This window comes from Eptatretus burgeri, chromosome 8 (genome assembly GCF_056783735.1).
Source record: "Eptatretus burgeri isolate ZD-2024b chromosome 8, Ebu_testis_v1, whole genome shotgun sequence".
NCBI classification, from domain to species: domain Eukaryota; kingdom Metazoa; phylum Chordata; class Myxini; order Myxiniformes; family Myxinidae; genus Eptatretus; species Eptatretus burgeri.
Window position 1 is genome coordinate 8439399 of NC_140968.1, and position 18838 is coordinate 8458236.

Genomic DNA, 18838 nt, shown 5'->3' on the forward strand with positions numbered 1-18838 from the left:
CACGACCGCCAACGCCTGCCGTCGCCTCACCACCCCCACCGCCTGCCGTCGCCATCGCCTCACCACCCTAACCGCCTGCCATCGCCGTCTCCTCACCACCGCCACCGCCTGCCGTCGCCGTCGCCTCACCACCACGACCACCGCCTGCCGTCGCCGTCGCCTCACCACCACGACCACCGCCTGCCGTCGCCTCACCACCACGACCACCGCCTGCCGTCGCCGTCGCCTAACCACCACGACTGCCGTCGCCGTCACCTCACCACCACCACCGCCTGTCGTCGCCTCGCCACCACCACCGCCTGTCGTCGCCGTCGCCTCACCACCACCACCGCCTGCCGTCGCCTCACCACCACCACCGCCTGCCGTTGCCTCACCACCACCACCGCCTGCCGTCACCGTCGCCTCACCACCACCACCGCCTGCCGTCACCGTTCCCTCACCACCGTCGCCTTACCACTGCCTGTCCTCACCCTCGCCTCACCACTGCCTGCTCTCACCACCCCCATGCCACCTCACGATGTGTTCACATGTTGAACACATGGACAGGGGCTCCCAAGACTATTCTTGTGTGGGGTATCATTTCATCTCGGGCCGCCCCTGGTTGGTGGCAGTTACAGATTCGAAGCAGAACAGCGCACACTGTATGAAGGGAAATTCATCAATTCATTCATTGGATGCATGTTCCACAGCGCATCGCTGCGTCCACTTTCAACTTGTCATTCAGGGGCCTCCGTCTGCCTTTACTTTCCTCCAGCAAATGCCTGGCCCATCCCCATCACTTAAGGATAGGATATTGCAGACACCTAGCCAAAGGGATTCTTCAGATTAACCTTGAGGAGATTCGTCTGGTGAGTGACACTTCAGCACCACCACAACACATACCTTTTTTTGTTTTGTGGTGGCCGCAGTACAAATACTGCCACCAACCTCCTTGGAAAGGTAACCACCTGCAGGAGGATGTTCCCTGATGCAGTTGGCACCAGATATGGATGGCTGTTTGCTCACAAGGAGCTCCTCTGCCCTTGTGGGAGGTTTTGTATTTAATCCTGCTGGGTGTCCAGGAAAGGGAAATGAGAGAGAAGAAAAGGAATAAGAGGTTCTTCCCTCCCATGGCTTTTCTGCTTGTTTTGTCCTTGTTTTGTGTTGCCATGGTGTTACTGTTGATACATTTCCTTTTTTGTCTGTGGATGTTGATGATATGCTGATTGATGAAACAATAATGAGGGTGGGAGTGGTGGGGTGGCACTTTCATTTTGTTTCTTTTGACTGCTGGTTGCATCATTGCTGTGAGTGTGGCTGTGTCGCAAATGTAGTGCCCCCTGTATTTTCAAGAAGAAACTTGGAATTTGGCCAGCATGCTAGTGATAGCTCGCCTCATCTTCGAGAAAGACTCCATGGGATCTTTAATGCCCACCAACTCACGCTGTGAGGGGGGATGCCCAGTTGAACGTTCATCTGAAGGACGGCACACACATTGATCCCTTTCACGATCTGTGAAACACCACGGAAACTGTTTATTGCCGTGTCAGGATTCAAACTCAAGCTGGACAACTCGGGGACAGGTGTGTCTACCTCAAGTCCATCCTGACAGCCCACGTGGCGTGAACAAACTGACTGCAAAACCCTGCATTGATTGGAACAAATACAGTTTGTTTGTCCTTTGTTAACATCAGCATTGTGTCCCTGACAGGTCATCGGTCAAATGGACAACTTCTTGGAATGGGTCCAATCACAAGGTCTGAGAGCAGAAACCGCCCAGGCAGTGATCAATATACTTGGAATTGAGAACCGGAAAGTTCTTCAAGCTTGTGCAGACTCTGATGCATTGCGAACAGAGCTCCTCTCTCTCGCCAAAGAGAAATTTAAATTTGCAATGTATGCCGACTTCTGTAAATTTGTGGAATCTTTTTTGAAGCCGCAGGTTGTCCAGGTTGCAGGCTCTTCTCTGTTGGGAAGTCTCTTCATCAACTTGGAGAATGTTGTTCGAGAACTTTCCAGTTTCTGCAAAAAGTTTATTGGATTCCAAAATGTGCATCTGGAAAATATTCCTGGTTTCCGGGAAAACAGTTCAAGTGATGTCTGCAACCTCCATTATCAGGATGACGGATTCACACCTGAGTCTGGTATGTTACTATTTTATACACCTGAGCATGTCAAGAAATACGTTGATGTTCAACCATGAATGTGTTTTTTTTTCTTCAAACTTAAGGAATCTCTTTTGGAACAATTTTGTGTTAAAAACGTTTAGATTCTCGATCCCCAGTGAATGTTTGTTTGTTTTTTTTGTATGCATTGTCGAGGCTCGTTTGAGAGCGAACACACACCATACAACAAGGTGGGCAGGAGATGAGAGGGGGCTGGGGAGGGAAGGACAAAACAGTGGGGAACAGACTTTTGGAGGGCTGTGGAAGCGAGAGGGATGGGGTAAACAAGATGGACACCACAGGGACTTCCAGAACCTAACACGACAGGGAACTTTCGGGAAGGAAAGCAGGGAATTGGATTTAAGGAGGTTGGTTTAGGTTGGATTAACCGGGTGGAAAAGATCGTGGTTTTGGATGGGGAAAATTGGAAGTGATGGGGAACAGCTGTTTTGAAGACATGAAGGGAGAGGAGTTGGATTGAAGAGGGTGTGGTAGTTTGTTCCAAAGGCAGAAAAAAGTGGAATGAAAGAGGGAAGATGAGCAGTGATTGGTGATTTTGGTAGTTTTTCCAGAAGGGGGTTGCTGGCGGACACCTTGAGCACTCTGCGGAAATATATTGGAGGGTGGGGGGGGGCATATCGCAGACAGAACAAGGGGGCGAGACCAGACAGGAGACAGTAGAAGACAAAAACCACCAACCTGCCTGCGGTGAGAGGCCCAAAAACAGCCTCACCGCGGGAGAGGCCAATGATTCTCAATGCCTTGGTTTCCACAGCATGAAACTGAGAAAGGTGAGAGGTGGGAGCACCAGCCCATTGGGGAGAAGAGTACTCCATCAGGCTGAGGACGAAAGCTTTGCATGTGGTCTGGAGCTCAGGTGGGTCTGGGAAGGACTTTACACAACGGAGGTGCCCAGTCAGCGACTGGCTTTGGAGGCCAGTTTGGAAATGTGGCTTTCCCAGGAAAGATCATTGCAGATAGTGAGACCCATAAGTTTGAATGAAAAGGCTTCTTCAAGAGGATTTTTGAGAATGTGGATTGGTGAGGGTGGGTTCAGACGGTCCTTTCAGAGCGACATAGTGATTGAGAGATTTGTCAGGATTGAAAGACATGTTCTATGTGTTTGACCAGTTTGTGATTTTATCCAGATCTGCAGAGACTGCTGCTTGAAGAATCTGAGGGATGACAGATGGTACGGCTGAGGGTGGAGTCATCAGCAGCGAGATAAAGAGGATTTTGATCGAGTCAGACAGATCATTGATGAAAACCAGAAAAAGAACACGGTGCAGAACGCTGCCATGCGGAACTCCAGCCTGGACAGAAAGAGGGGTTGAGAGAACTCCATTTCGGGCCACACGTTGGCTGTGACAGGAGAGTCAGTCTGCGAGCCATGAGTGGAGATTGCCTTCTATTCCACAGCAAGAGAGTTTTGTGAGCAGGGCAGGGTGCCAGACCGTATTGAAAGCATGCAACATGTCTCAGGATATGCCTTTGATTTCATGTCAAGCATTGAGGATCTCCATCCATTGTTGAGAGAGCAGAAGCAGTGTATCCAGTGTGGAGTGAACTGGTCTGAAACCAAGCTGATGTTTGGAGAAGAGGAAGGATTTTATGTCTGAAGCGATGATGGATTCCATAACCTTTTTCATGCAGAGCGGTAACCGATTTGCAAGCAGATGGCAGATGACCTTGAGCAAATGAGAGGGTGAATAGAACCGAGAGAGTGGTTGAGTAAGAGCAGCAGAGCAGGTTTTGAGGACACGTGGGCTGATGCTGTCTGAACCTTTTGCAGAATCTGAGTCGAGGTTTGATGGTAAGCTCTCCACCTTGTCAAGCGAAAAGGACACAGAGTGCGACTAACAGCTGGGTGCGACTTGGTGAAGTGGGTACAGTAAACGATGGGGTTGGGGACACAAGATTTAGAAGCAAACACGGAGTTTAGACATTCAGCCTTTTCACGTGCAATTTCAACTGAGCAGCCATTTGACGTTCGGGTTGGGATGGAGGAAGCACATACACCAGAAACACGAAGTGGATGCCACCAGGAATTGGAGGAGGGAGAGAGGTTTGAGAGTTCAGACTTGAGATTTGAACAATGTTGTTTTCTGGCTCTCCTGAGGGCCGACACATTTGTTCCGAGCTTTATGTAAGGAACTGAGATTCCCCTCAGTTGGATTTTCTTTTCATGAGGCTTTCCATTTGTAAGTCATCTCTTACGAGATGACCTTATAAAACCAGTCTCTATGTACGTCTGTACGTACGTATGTTCCCATTTTTTTCTTCCGATTTTCTTGATATTTGATATGTGGGAAGAATTACTGATCCTTCATCAGGATGATCTCAAGATTATTTCGACAAAGTTTCCATAATGTACTCAAAATGTGATTTAAACATGACAGTGGCACCCCCTTTGGGCCATTCTTAAATGTGTTTTGCCCCAAATTCGTCACTTAAGAATTATATATTGGTAATCACAGTGCCAAAATTAAACTCTTGGCACCAGGTTGATTCATGTACTCAAAATGTAATTTAAACGGATTTTGGTGGCTACTTTAAGCAGCGCCCCCGACATAATGCACCAAATGGAAAACTTAAGAATGCCCATTCGGAGGTCCCCACCCCACCATCTTATTACTTTAGTCTCAAACCTTTTGTACTCAAGATGTAGTACAAATCTCTGTTAGTTCGCGGACTATAACGTTTAAGTTGATGGCTTAAAATCATTGGGTCTTGAGTTCCAGCCCCTGTTGTGCCGTTGGAAGTCTGTTGAAGTAACACCAAGTGGGTTGACTCAGCCTGTCATTCTGAGGTCTGCAAAATCAGCAGCATCTTACTGGTAATGTGGGCAGTGCATCAGTGGCACAGCTGCACTCATTGAAAAATGATTTAACCAGCAAACACAGGCTGCAAAATAAACAACATCTCCTCTCCCTGTGAAGGCTGGAGTGCCCCAAAGCAGTGTTCGAGGTCCATTCCTATTCCGGATCTTCATGAATGATCTCTCTGACTCGATGGAAAATCCTCTTTTGTGTATTTGCTGATAACTTCACCCTGTGTTGTGACATCCTTCATTCTTCAGAAAGGTAGCCTGCAGCATCTTCCCTCTCCACAGACCATGACAAAATCAAAAGACGGTAAAGCACTTGGAATGTTTTTCAATCCTGGTGATAAATATGATGCTCTCATTATTTCTCTCCAGAAGGTTCATCTGTTATCCCCCTCCTGCAACCCACTCCCATCCCCACCCCATCTACTTTCCTATCAATTGTGATGAGAAAGTTTAGGACAATCGGATTTGTCCCCATCTCTCAATGGTGAAGAATCACTTTGGAAATTCTTGTATCCAAATCTGGATGTTCACTAAATCTCATTAATTTGTCCTCATCATGCACCAAACCTGTCGATTTAAGTTTTGTCTGAATCCATTAATCATGTTTTTGAGGTATTCTGCTCACAGACATAGACAGACAGACAGACAAACATGGGTGAAAACACAACCTCCATCCACCACCGTAAATTGAAAAATGCAAATCTCGAACACTTTCTTCAACACAAGTGCACATTTGCTTTCCTTCAACAAACACTTTTACACACCCTTTCTTGAACATGTCTGGTGATCCATAAACAATTTCTCAAAGATTACAGAAAATGAAAATTAGGGAAACCAAGAGGTGCTTTTGCGTCATACTTCACTTGTCAATGCAAACTCCAGTGAATATATGCAAAATATTGTTACGGTGCCGGGCGTCGGCCACTCGCAGACCGCTCTGACGGAGCCCCGAGTCGGCCCGACCGATCGCCCGGAATATATATCGCCGCCCGGATAAGTCCAGTCGACGGGTCCTTGTACAAGAACCGAAATATGCCAATGGGCAGACCACGTGGGGTAGGGTCGATTGCCAATCTTCAATTTACCTAAATAACCACGTGATCCAACTCCTGGGGTATTCCACCCTCGACGGAACTCATACGGAACAAGCCGCTGAAGCGAGCCTGTCCCGTGTACGATTTTGAGCGGTTTAATCGCCGAGAACCTTCGGTCAAATGTCCCCCTTTTACGGCAAACAAACGGCTTTCGAACTACCAACACACGAAATGCTCAGTCAATGAAAGAATCGAAGCTACGAGCTGAAAACATTTAACAATTGGGGTGTTTTTTTTAAAAATAATGGGGAACTAGGGAAGCACGTAAGAGCTGAACTATACAGACGATACGAAATGCTACGCAACCATTTTGCAGCACACAAAGCACTTAAAAGTTTCCTACTTATAAGACGGGCCAACGGACACACGTTAGCACACACACACACACACACACACACACACACACACACACACACACACACACACACACACACACACACACACACACACACACCTAATAAATGGTGGCTGAGGCCTTTAATAACGGGCTCCAGCTCGGAGGACAGGTGAGCTGAAACCCAGAACCTATCTCGAACCTCTCCACCTCATGTGGTCTTCAAGTTGTTCTGACTCTGGCTCCAACGAGGGAGAGCTGGATCCAATCGCCGTGAGCCGCAATCCTTCCCGAGCTCCAGCGAATCCTCCCGTGCTTCTGAACACGTGCTGGTGAGACGAAGCGTCGATCCTTCTCGTCGATGTGCCGCTTCCCCGAGGAACCACCTCCAAGATGAGGCTGATGAGTCTCACCAAGCCGGGAACCAAACGGAGAACAAAGAGCTCCACGAACCAAGAAGAAAAAGCCACCACCAGCAGCTCGAGCCGAGCAACCGGCTCAACTCTCTTCCAAACAAAGCAGCTCTCCAAAAAGTCTCCACCCAAGCCAAGCAGAACCCGAAGGCCTGTTGAACCACCAAAGCAGAAAGCCTTCAAAAAGCCTCCTCCCGAGTCAGGCCGAAGCCGAAGCTCACTCAGCCACCAACCCACTCGAACCAAGTGGGACCCGAAGGTCTGCTGAACCACCAAAGCAGAAGCAAAAAGCTTACTGAAAAGCCTCCTCCCTAAATCAAGCCAAGCAGGACTTCAGCGATTCATATTTTTTCCCCTAAAAAGTAAACCCCCTTTTTATCCCAAGGTATATTTATTTGTCTCCCCTTTTATCCTTGGGGAACTCTTTTCAAACAACCAATGCAATAAGATAAAGATTTGTTCAAGTGGTAAAGTAGTAATGTGTTTTGTTAAAGGTGATTCTCAAGAAATGTCTGAAACATGTAAGCCGAGGGGCACTCTTTTTCAAATAACCAATGCATATTGTTTTGCTCACTCATTGAACCGATAAAGATTTGTTCATTCTCAAATTCCTTCAATTGTGTAATTTTGTTTGCACAATAATCCCCATCTAAAATATTTAAAAATAAAACATTTGAATCTTTATATTTTTCAAGATACCCCTTTTGTGTCATTATGAAATGATAAACTTCTCTTCATGCTCTCGTCTGACTACCTCCTGAGCCACATCATTTTGAGATTATAGTAAATTGTTTTTCCATTGTTCAATTGATAACCATCAAAGTTTTCAGTCCATTCAAGGATATTTTTTTCTTTACATCCTCAAACTTACTAGTTTTTAAATTGATTTGCTTATTTGTTTTATTTACCTTTGTTTTAGTTATTTTTTTCAATTATACTTATTTGATATTTTTCACATTCATTATGTCTTCCATTTTTATATATCAAGACTGAGATTTTCTCCACTCTTTAGTTTGATTAATACTTGGTTTGAACATTTATATATTGTGAAAAAACATGGCGGTAGCCCTTAAACCCCAACCCATCTTCCCATCGTTAAAACACAATCTATTCTTTTCACTCTATCATACAATATCCATATGGAACACAATCTATTCCATGATCTAAAATAAATCTTTTCATCAAAGGCTCCTATTACCTTTTTATTTAGTTCTTCACAATATATCTTATGTTTATAACTTCTTTTTGTATTCATTTTCCTATATTATTCTATCTTATTCATGAAACAATTATAATAATTTCTGAAAGTTATTGATTTCTTTATTACATATTTCTTTATTCCCTTTCACCTCTTATTTATCTGATCACCATACTTAAAAGCAATATGCCTTTGCTCTCAATCCAATAAACTCACTCATTACTTTTCCACCCAACTCATCCTAAAACTTTCCAATAACCTTTTCATTCTTTTTTGAAAATAACTCTCTCTTCTTACTAAAATTACTTGTATCATGTACTCCAATATTTTTCTTCATATCTTTATAAACATCATCAGTTTTTCTATCTAGGATAAAACTATCAGTGTCCATATAAAACAATGAAACATTTTCACCATACTCTTTCTTTAAGCCATTATACAAATAATCATACATCAATATCTTTGAGAAATCAAGAACCCTAACAGCTTTTTCCATCTGAATAGCTGAAAAGTTCTCTGAAAAAACCTCTTCTCTCTTAAAACTTGGTTTCTTAATCAATCTCGAAGCTTCTTTCCAAGATGTTGCAAATCTAATGTTTTGCCTGTTTCTAACATTCTCCATTGTCTTTCCAAAGACAGCATTATTCATCAATTTATAGAATTCCCCTTCAAATTTACTTTTGTATTTGTTCTCATTTCTGTATTGAATTTAATATACTTTTTCATCCAAGGACTTTGTTTAAATTTTAAAACTCTATGAATTTTAGCGACTCTCAATCCTTCTCTCAAAAGCTGTTTCAAGCTTCTCTGATGCAAAACATATCCCTCTTTATCATCGAATGTTGTTAATGCTTTTCTGTTGATTTGCCTTTCATATTAAAACTTTTATGATCATTACTTAACCATTCTTTCTTTGGGGTTTCTTTCTCACATGCAAAAGGAAGGTCTTTATGCTTATTATGAAGATCACTCGGGTACCTCAAATCAACTTCAAAATAATAACCTTCTTCTTCCTCATTCAATTCCTCTTGAGAAGAAATACCAATATTCATCACAGCCTTTTCATAATCCTTTTCTTCCACCCACTCTAAGTTACCATAAGGCAGAGATTGAGACATTGACAATCCATACAAATTATTAGCATCAAAATACATCAAATAATTACTATCTTTTTCACGATCATAATTTGAAAGATATTTATTATTTGCTTTCGCATATCTTTTTGAACATACTTGTGATATTCTACCTCTCTTATGCTTTTTGATGAATGAGAAGTCTATTTACACCACTGATTAAATCGATGTCTTGTTTTGTCATTTTCAACATTACTCTCCAAGCTAAACCAGGAGCTGTAAATAGTGGGCAGGATCTAATCCATAACAATTTTTATTATGACAGAGTGATCTAAAAGCTTCAAACTCATCAGCGAACAATAAAAAAAAAACCATCTGTTTTTAGATACAAATCATGATATTCTCCAAGGTTCTTTATCTTAAATATTTTCCAAATTTCTTGTGCGTGTTTATATTCCTCATCACTTATCTCTTCTTCATAAAGGTTATTATAGAAACTTTCTTTTGAAGGAAGTCATGTTTCCTTAAATCTCATAAATGAATCCATATAATCATTAGGATAAATTCCCTTACTTGTAAGAATTTTCTCTTTACTTTGAATTTCATTCCTTGTTTGAATTTCCTCTACAGTTAGAATTCCCTCTTTAATCAGAATTTCTTCTTTAATCAGAATTTCTTCTTTTGTTAGAATTTCATTCATTGTTTGAATTTTCTTTATAATTCGAATTTCATATCCAGTTAGAATTTCCTCTTTACTTTGAATTCTCTCTTTAATCTGAATTTCCTCTTTAATTAGTATTTCCTCTTTTGGAAAAGACCCGTTGAGCTTAGATTTGATGCAAGGTCGGCTCGTGATGTTCCCGTAAACTTGTAAGAATCTGGAAACCTATTACGAGTTAAAGGTTTTGTGAATATCATTTTTGTTAATGAAATATACTTTTGACTTGTGTTTGTTGTGGCAGAAATATTCCCGGGTGTTTTTGAAAGTTCATTTATAAATAGATGTGTATCATAGTTGGGGCTGTTGTGAAGAAAGACTGGAATAAAAGAAGGAAATTTATAATTAAGATTTCAACAGCAATGAGCGAGACCTCTATATTTACCAGTAAGATGACAATGATCCCTAAATTTGGACTCCTCAATTTCCTCCTCACAAATATGACAGACAAGCCGGTCGGCGACGAGGAATTCACGAGGATCGAAGCGCTGGATACTATGCTTTTCATTCTGACCGATCCACCAACGAAGATTCATTGCCAAGACGTGTTGGTTCACATACAATTGTTCCTCTGCCTGGCAAGATTTTTCCTATTGTGTATTTTGCCAACTGGCACTCCTCATAAAAAAATGATGGTAAATAGACACCCTATTTTTGAAGGACTACCATCTGAAAAATAATCAATTTGCTGGTTTGTGCTGTGGAGCCTCGCGTTGCAGACAGACACACACACACACACACACACACACACACACACACACACACACACACACACACACACACACACACACACACACACACACACACACACACACACACACACACACGGAAAACCCGATAAACTTCTCTCAATGCTCTTGTTTGACTACACCTCCTGAGCCACACAATATTTTTAATAAGCCACGCCCACTTTCCTAAGCCACTCCCACTTGAAATAATAAATAATTGGAGGTGGTGTGTGGGTCGTGGAATCGTTTTCGGTAAATAAATAAATAATTGGAGGTGGTGTGTGGGTCGTGGAATAGTTTTCGGAAAAATAAATAAATAATTGAAGGCCGTGTGTGGATCGTGGAATCGTTTACGGAAAATAAATAAATAATTGGAGGCGGAGTGTGGGTCGTGGAATAGTTTTCGGTAAATAAATAAATAAATAATTGAAGGTGGTGTGTGGATCGTGGAATCGTTTACGGAAAATAAATAAATAATTGGAGGTGGAGTGTGGGTCGTGGAATCGTTTTTGGGAAATAAATAAATAATTGGAGGTGGTGTGTGGGTCGTGGAATCGTTTTCGGTAAATAAATAAATAATTGAAGGTGGTGTGTGGATCGTGGAATTGCTTTCGGTAAAAAAATATATAATTGAAGATGGTGTGTGGATCATGGAATCATTTTCGGTAAATAAATAAACATATTATTAGAAATCCACAAAGACAGAAATGCCGGTGATTCCATTTATTTTGGATCCTTTTCACTTTGGTCAATAACGTTTGGATCGAGGAGAGATCGAAGGTGGAACGACGGTGTAGTTCCTTACAAACACTGTATACACACCTTCAATGACGGCAAATAGACACCCGATTTTTGAAGGACTACCATTTGAAAAATAAAACCTCAATCAAAAATCGGCTCAAGTAAAATTTTCTAAATATCTTGAAGTGTCTAATTCTGAAGTCTCGTTTCTCTACATTCAAAACTGAAGGACAAGTATTGAAAATACTGCATGCGGTTTTTCAGCCGCTGCACAGCAATAGGTGGTTGCAAGGCAACGAAATTCAAACGCGCACATTCCCAGTATATATTCCACCTCTTGGCAAAGTTTCATCGAAATTGGTTCGCTGGTTCGTGCTGTGGAGCCTCGCGTTGCAGACACACACACACACACACACACACACACACACACACACACACACACACACACACACACACACACACACACACACACAGACAGACGGAAACCCCGACAATAAGGGATATCTAGCATAAATAGCGAATCCAATATTGTTCTTTCCAAATTCAAATTTTTCTTCTTCCGTTAATTTCATCGGTTCATTTGTTTCTTTCATTAATTTAGTGAGTCTTATACAATCCTTTTCTCATCGTTTTACAAACTCTTGTGAAGCCTTTTTCCACTATAATGTTCAAGTTTATTATACTTTTCTCCAACAGATGATTTGATATAACAACAGAAACCACAAGGAATATGTTTTTGATATTTATTTGTATGTGATTCTTTTGGATTAGGAGAAGCAGTATTGATCTTTTTTTGGATACATTCAAAATCAGCATATATCACAAATGGGTGCATGATAGATTTATTTTAATCTTCAAAAGAAATCTTTTCACCAGGTTTAGGCATTGTAATTACAGCTGATTTATGATCACTACAATATTTTGAATGTTGTTCTAGCAGTTCTTTTGTAAGAAATGAATTAAGACATTGCTTACAAGGATATATTTTGTTTGCTGTTCTGAATACCTGAGAAGAGATAAATCTTGATAAATTATTGATGTAGGTATAATGTGAATTATTTCCAACACTAATATATAAAAGATCAATGTGTGTTTCTTCATTTTTATATTTGTTTGAAATTTTTAATATTTGAACTTTCTTTGTATCCGTTAATCCATATACATTAATAGAAAGAATATTCTTTTTCTCAAATTTAGGAATATCTGTTTGTGGCATTGGGAATTTAAAATCTTTAATGTCCAAGGTATTCTCATATTTCATATATAGTTTTACTCTTTCTGAATCACAATTTAGTGGTTGTAAGTGAGCAAGAACAGCCAAGAGAAAACATTCATTATCATTGTTCTTAATATTAACAACTGCCTTCTTTAGTTATATTTCTTTTGGTAATTCAATATAAGAAGTTTTAAGAGGGTTTGATTTTAAAATGTGTATATCTAAAAAGATGATTTTAAAAAATATTAAATCCACTTCCTACCACTGTATTATCAACATCCTCCTTTTGTCTTTATCGTTCGTCATAAACCCCACTATTCAAAAAATCTTGAAATGATGTTATAAAATGTAGATCTGTTCTCGTATAAGGAGTTTGTTCTTCATCATGTCTTGTCATATTCATTTTCACTCCCATATATAACTTTAAAGTTTTCATTTCTTTTAATGTCTTTTAATAACTTTTTCAACATCAGGTTTCACTATTTCAATTGATTCAGCTATTGATGATGGACCAGGTTCTCCAAATTGAAAAATCCTTATTTTTATATGCCCTTTAAATACCCCATCAGTGTTTTCAATATAATAGTCTCCCTTGACTTTAAACTCATTTTTCTTGTGTTTTTGTGATTGAAGGTGATTCTCAAAACTACTCTTCAAAACATCCTTTGAGCAGATATCACAATGTTTTCTTTCCAACTCAAGAGGAGATATTTGATGAAAGAGATTAAATCTGTGTTTATTGGTTCAAAGGTTTTTTTATAATGTTTATATTCGTGATTACAAACGTCGCAGTACGTTGTATTCACCATATTTATAAAATACAACGTTGCTGAAACTAAAATTTTCTTGATGAAAATTTCGTTTCATTTATAGGTGAATCTGTGCTTAAAACCATTTTATCCTCCAACTTTTTCACTTAACAAATACAATGTTTCAATACACAAATGACAAGTTTCAATCAATCTCTTCATTTGTAAAAGATACTGAGAAATATGTCAAGGATGTAAAATTGAATAAAGATAAATATAACAACTATTGGATTAATAACAATTATGGTGGATAAGATGAGTTCTTAAATTTCCTTCAGTGGAAGGGCTTTTAATATACCTGGAAGAACATCAATTAAAGTATCTCTAACAAAAGTTTCTCCTCTCCTTCTGGTAATATATTCAAAACGAGAAAAAGCAATGAAACAAGAAAAAGTATCAAAAAATTAAAAAAAACTTATGGATGAAGCTTCAGAAAGAAAAAATAAGATCATCTGTAATATGCAAGGAGAAATTTGTATTTTTTTCAACAACCCTAAAGATGGAAATCTTGATGAAATAAAGGATGTTAATATATCAGATGAAATGACATTTCGTTCAATAGTAGTTCAGGATCATTTTTAAATTACTTTTTTATAAAAAATGTTGTCGTTGAATCTGTTACTGAAAAAAGTACATCGATATGAATGGTAATGTTGTTTCTACTAATTAAATATGAGTCAATATTCAACTGAAGATTTTGAAAGTCCAGATGATTCCAAAGATGAATTTTAGTTTAGGTAAAGTTTTACTTTATAAATGTGCTCGACTTCCCTGATTCTCCAAATGACAAATTTGAGAATTGTCCTGTGTGTTATCGAGTGGGATTAAACACAGTCAAAAGCCTATAAACAATGTATATTCTGTGATTATCTTATAATTAATGATTATAAAAAATTAAAAAGGAAAATAATTCTTTTAGATTTGCACCAAAAATGAATTTCTTTACAAGATTGATGAGAGAAATGAATGTAAAGTATGAGGGTGATAACACACCTTTCCTTCCAAGGGAAGAAACTGGATGTATTAGAGAAATGTTCAAAGGATTGTTGTTATATATTATTCATGGATGTGATTTTCAGGGAAATATCAACACAAGATATTGCATAAATAAAATAATGGATTATCTTGAAATTAAACCTGAACTTAGGATAAAATATAGAGTTTCTAAAAAAAGCCAATAATAAATTAAATAACCTGTTTTCCAAATATATAAATGAATGATTTTTTACCCATTTGGGAAAATAAGATAAAATTTAACAACCATAAAAATGTCCCAAATTCATTAAGATGTCTCATAGTTGGTTCCAGCGGATGTGGAAAAACCTGCTTACTTTTGAAGATGCTCCTGACTCCCAACTTTTTAGATCATGATAATTTAATAATTTTCACCAAGTCAAGTTTTCAACCAGAGTATCAACGACTCTCACAAGGTTTTCATGCTGGTCTTCAAAAAGAAGATAGAATCGGTTTATTTAAACTTCAAAAAAAGCTAAATGATTATAGCATTGAAGATATAATACAACTATTTTGTGATACACAGAGATGTAAAAAGAAATCAAAACCGATAACTTGTATTCTTAGTGATAATATGGATGATATACCGTCTCCCCAAGATTTGGATAAATCAAAAAAGAACCTCGTTATCTTTGATTGTGTTAATGAGAGAAACCAAATGGTAATGGACAGCTACTACACAAGAGGGAGACATTCTTCTTGTAATTGTATTTATCTCAGTCAATCATACTTTCAACTTCCTCATCGTTCCATCAGAAACAATGCTAATACTTTTATTTTATTCAAGTTAAATTCAATAGATATAAATAATTTTTGGAGAGATAATTGTTCTACATTATGAAGTAAAAAGGAATTTGGGGATAACATGAAACACACGACTGAAAAATATAAATATATTGTTGTGAAACAAGATGAGCTCATAAATAACATTTTCCAATAAATAAATGGATGCGAAAGAAAGGGCAAGAAGATTTATGGTTTATCAAGAGTTGGTTTCAAAAGCTGAAAAACAACAGGAAGACATAAAGAAGAAACGCAGACAGAAACTAACGGGTGAAGAAGCATTTGAAAGAAAACAAGAGAAATTTTTTAAACCACTTTTAAAAACTTCCAAAGAAAAAATTGTAAATGTTTCCACAGTTCCCACAGTCGAATATACTCCTAAAAAACTTCAAATGTTAAAAGATTTTGATCAAATGACAGAGGAAGAATTAGAGCATATAGGGGAATTAGAATATGATGATGAAGGATTATTTCAACAACTTGAAGAGATTAATCACCCCCTGCTTATATTGTGAATGCTCTTCAATGCAATGAATACTCAGCGGAATAAAAAACCAAAGCAGGACTCATTCCAACAGAACAACCAGCAATATTTCATCTTGTTCAAGAAAAGGTATTGATATTTAATGATAAATTGAGGGTCTTGAGGTCTGCTCAACCCCCTGTTATACTAACACCCAGATTAATGTTTCTTCTCACAAAAGATGGAAGACAAGCTTCAACTGTGAGGAATGAATCAAAGTATTTTGATAAACCATTGGATATGAAAAATAATGATAGAGTATGTATTGATCTGCTGAACTCTGTTGATTATAGGGTTAGTCTTTCTGGTAAACAAAGCAAGAATGACAAGGAGAAACACATTATTCAGGCTTTAAGTATCCTTGGTTCAGGTATTAGTTGTCTTCCAAATAACCCATCGCAATCAGTTAATAGACTTATTGTTAGGTTGTAAGAAGGCTGGAAATAACAATTGTTTTTATGAAGCATCAGCCATTTTCAATCAGTTGATGAACATGAAAATAATTAATAAATCTCAGTATAAAGACATTTTATCTCGTATTAAATAAGATGAGAAGCACAATCCTGAGTTTTAATTTGACAACAAGCGGCCACACATCTTCATTCCCAAACCCACTAAAACTTGACCCAACAAAAGAATATGAGGCATCTTTATTGTCCATGGAAACTTATAATACCTTATTTAATATAACTGATAAAAATGACAAGTTTAGTTTTAATCCGGGAAGTGCATACAAAACGATAACAGTCTCACCCGGAGCATATGAGATTTCTCAAATATCTTCCGAAATTGCTCGTCTTATGAAAGAACAGGGTGATGAACCAAAAAATATTGTTATCGATATTCAAAATCAACGATTAAACTTAAAAATAACTACAAGGTTGATTTCACAATTGATAATTCATTTTGAGAGTTATTGGGTTTCTCCTCAAAAAAGATTGAAATTAATAGGACGTTTTACAGTGATAATGTCACTCAAATATCCTCAGGAATAAATTCGGCATTAATTCACTGTGATTTGATTGATGGTGCTTATAATGATGGAATAACAACAAATACAATATTTTCATTCAGTGCATACTCAACCCCAATTGGTTATAAATTCAAAATGGAACCCAAAAATTTGGTTTGTCTCCCTGTGTCAGGAAAAACCATCCATACACAGAGTAAATTTTAGGATAACCGACCAAGATAATCGTATAATTTATTTTAATGGGGAAGTTATATCCATCAGAATTCACCTACGTGAAGTTTTCCAATAAATAAATACGATGGTTATTGTGAGGAAAAATGAGTTGGGAAAATATAAAATAATTACAAGGGATGGGATGTTCCTTTCCCCATACTACAAGGGTGAAGGTATGTATCTTGGTCGATGATACTATAAACCTAAGAGACAAAGGGGTGTCGGACATCAATTTAGAGGAGATGGGATAATTGATACTCTTTTGGGTATCAGTTCAACAATTCTTAAACATAAAGACCTAATTGGTTCAACTGCTTCTGCTGTGGGAAATGTAGCAAGTGCTGTAAAGAGCATAAAAGATGCCCAAAAGGAATCTCATAAATTACAAGCAATTAAAGAAATTAAGAAAGGCAAAACTCAGTTGTCCCCCCAAGAACTACAGAAAATAATTCAAATACTTGGGTCAGGGTTTCAAAAGTTTTAACATCTCTTTTCCTCAATAAATACAAGTATGTAAGCAATTAATAGTATCTATGATTTGGAAGATTCTATTATCATCTCAAACTCCACTAAAAAAGAAGATTACTTCAAGGTAAATGCAATAACTGGAACAGACTGGAATACAAATGGTACAAAAAGTTTCGAAATAAATAATCAACAAACTTATTTGAATCTTTCCGAAAGTTTCTTGTGTAAATTTGCATTCACTTAGGCTGGGAATAACACAAACGCGACACTCGTTAAAGATTTCTTCTGGAAATTGTTTGATAGTGTTCGTTTGTACATTGGAACACAAGAAGTTGAAGCGGTTGATTATGTCTCTGCTGTATCTGAAATGATGAAATTTACACAATATACATTCAGTGATAGAATGGGAAAGGGGGCTGTCGAAGGTTTTATTCCTGATATGTCAACGGGAACAACCACAGACCCTGGATATACTCAAAGGAAAGGAACGTATACTGATGATACAAAAGCAGTTAATAGTTTTACTGTGGCAGTTCCTCTTTTGGGTATATTTGGATTTTGTGATCATGATAAAGTTCTGTATGGTCTTGAAATTAGATTTCAACTACAGAGGAATGATAATGAAAATGGATTACTTTTTGGAGTTGCTAGTGCTTTTGGTGATCAGAATAAATTTGTAAATGATGAAATGAGTTGGTGTATTCGTGAATATACTCCTCATATTAAAACAGAAGAGATGCTGAATAGAAGACTTAACTCAAAGAAACCACTCAGTGTATCATACCTCAAAAGAAGATGTCAACACGTTAAACTAAACCAAACCACTTGCACGTGGAATTTGGGTGTTCTGGTAGGATAGCCACGATATCTGTGGATCATTTTTTAAAAACCAGATGGCGATACTGCGACTGATAAGAATAATGCATTGAGTGATAATGCTGAGGTGAAACAACTTCGTGTTTCTCTTGATGGAACATTTTATCCACGAGATAGATTGGAAAAAAAAATTGTTTTTGTCATGGGGAATGATGCATGCCAGGAGATAAAGGCATCGTCGGAGACATGAAAGACCCAAATAATATCAGACATGGTGTATATTTCCTCCACTGATTTTAATAAAGATATCTCCCGCATCATCAAAAAAAATTTTTAATCGTGATTTATGTTATTTGATCGCTGAATCCGAATCCAGGCCGAAGTAACCGGAAATTGCGTATACAGTTGTGAACAAGTTATAGGTAAAGTCAGAAGTGAATGCAAGAAGAATACTACGTTCGCTTCTCATATTTATTTTTTTACATGAGATCCTGTTATTGGCGGTGTAGTTGTCGTGAAGGTAATGTTGAGGAAATTTTTTTTCATAGCCAAAAGACTGTTTAATTTGATATATTTAAGAAGCGAATGTAAGAAGAATTCTACGTTCGCTTCTCGGCTTTGCCTATTCCATATTATGAATTGCCTCGCGGGCCGGATCAAACGGTCTCGCGAGCCGTATACGGCCCGGAGGCTGGAGGTTCCCCACCCCTGTTTTTAACGTCTGAATCATCACACACAGCACGTTTAACC

General features: G+C 38.4%; 1 protein-coding gene and 1 long non-coding RNA gene across 3 annotated transcripts in view; both read left to right on the plus strand.

Moving 5' to 3' along the window:
* Positions 1-18838, plus strand: part of LOC147021045 (uncharacterized) — an 85990-nt gene that overhangs the window by 35956 nt on the left and 31196 nt on the right. For both annotated transcript variants that reach the window (XM_085893563.1, XM_085893564.1), the window contains exon 2: positions 1691-2123. In XM_085893563.1, coding sequence (XP_085749689.1) covers positions 1703-2123 — 421 coding nt within the window. In that variant the 5' untranslated portion in view covers positions 1691-1702. The remainder of the gene's footprint in view (positions 1-1690; positions 2124-18838) is intronic.
* Positions 2193-17947, plus strand: LOC147021046 (uncharacterized). The gene is made up of 3 exons (XR_015061317.1): positions 2193-4980; positions 5084-5227; positions 13123-17947. It is a non-coding gene; the product is annotated as an uncharacterized LOC147021046 (long non-coding RNA).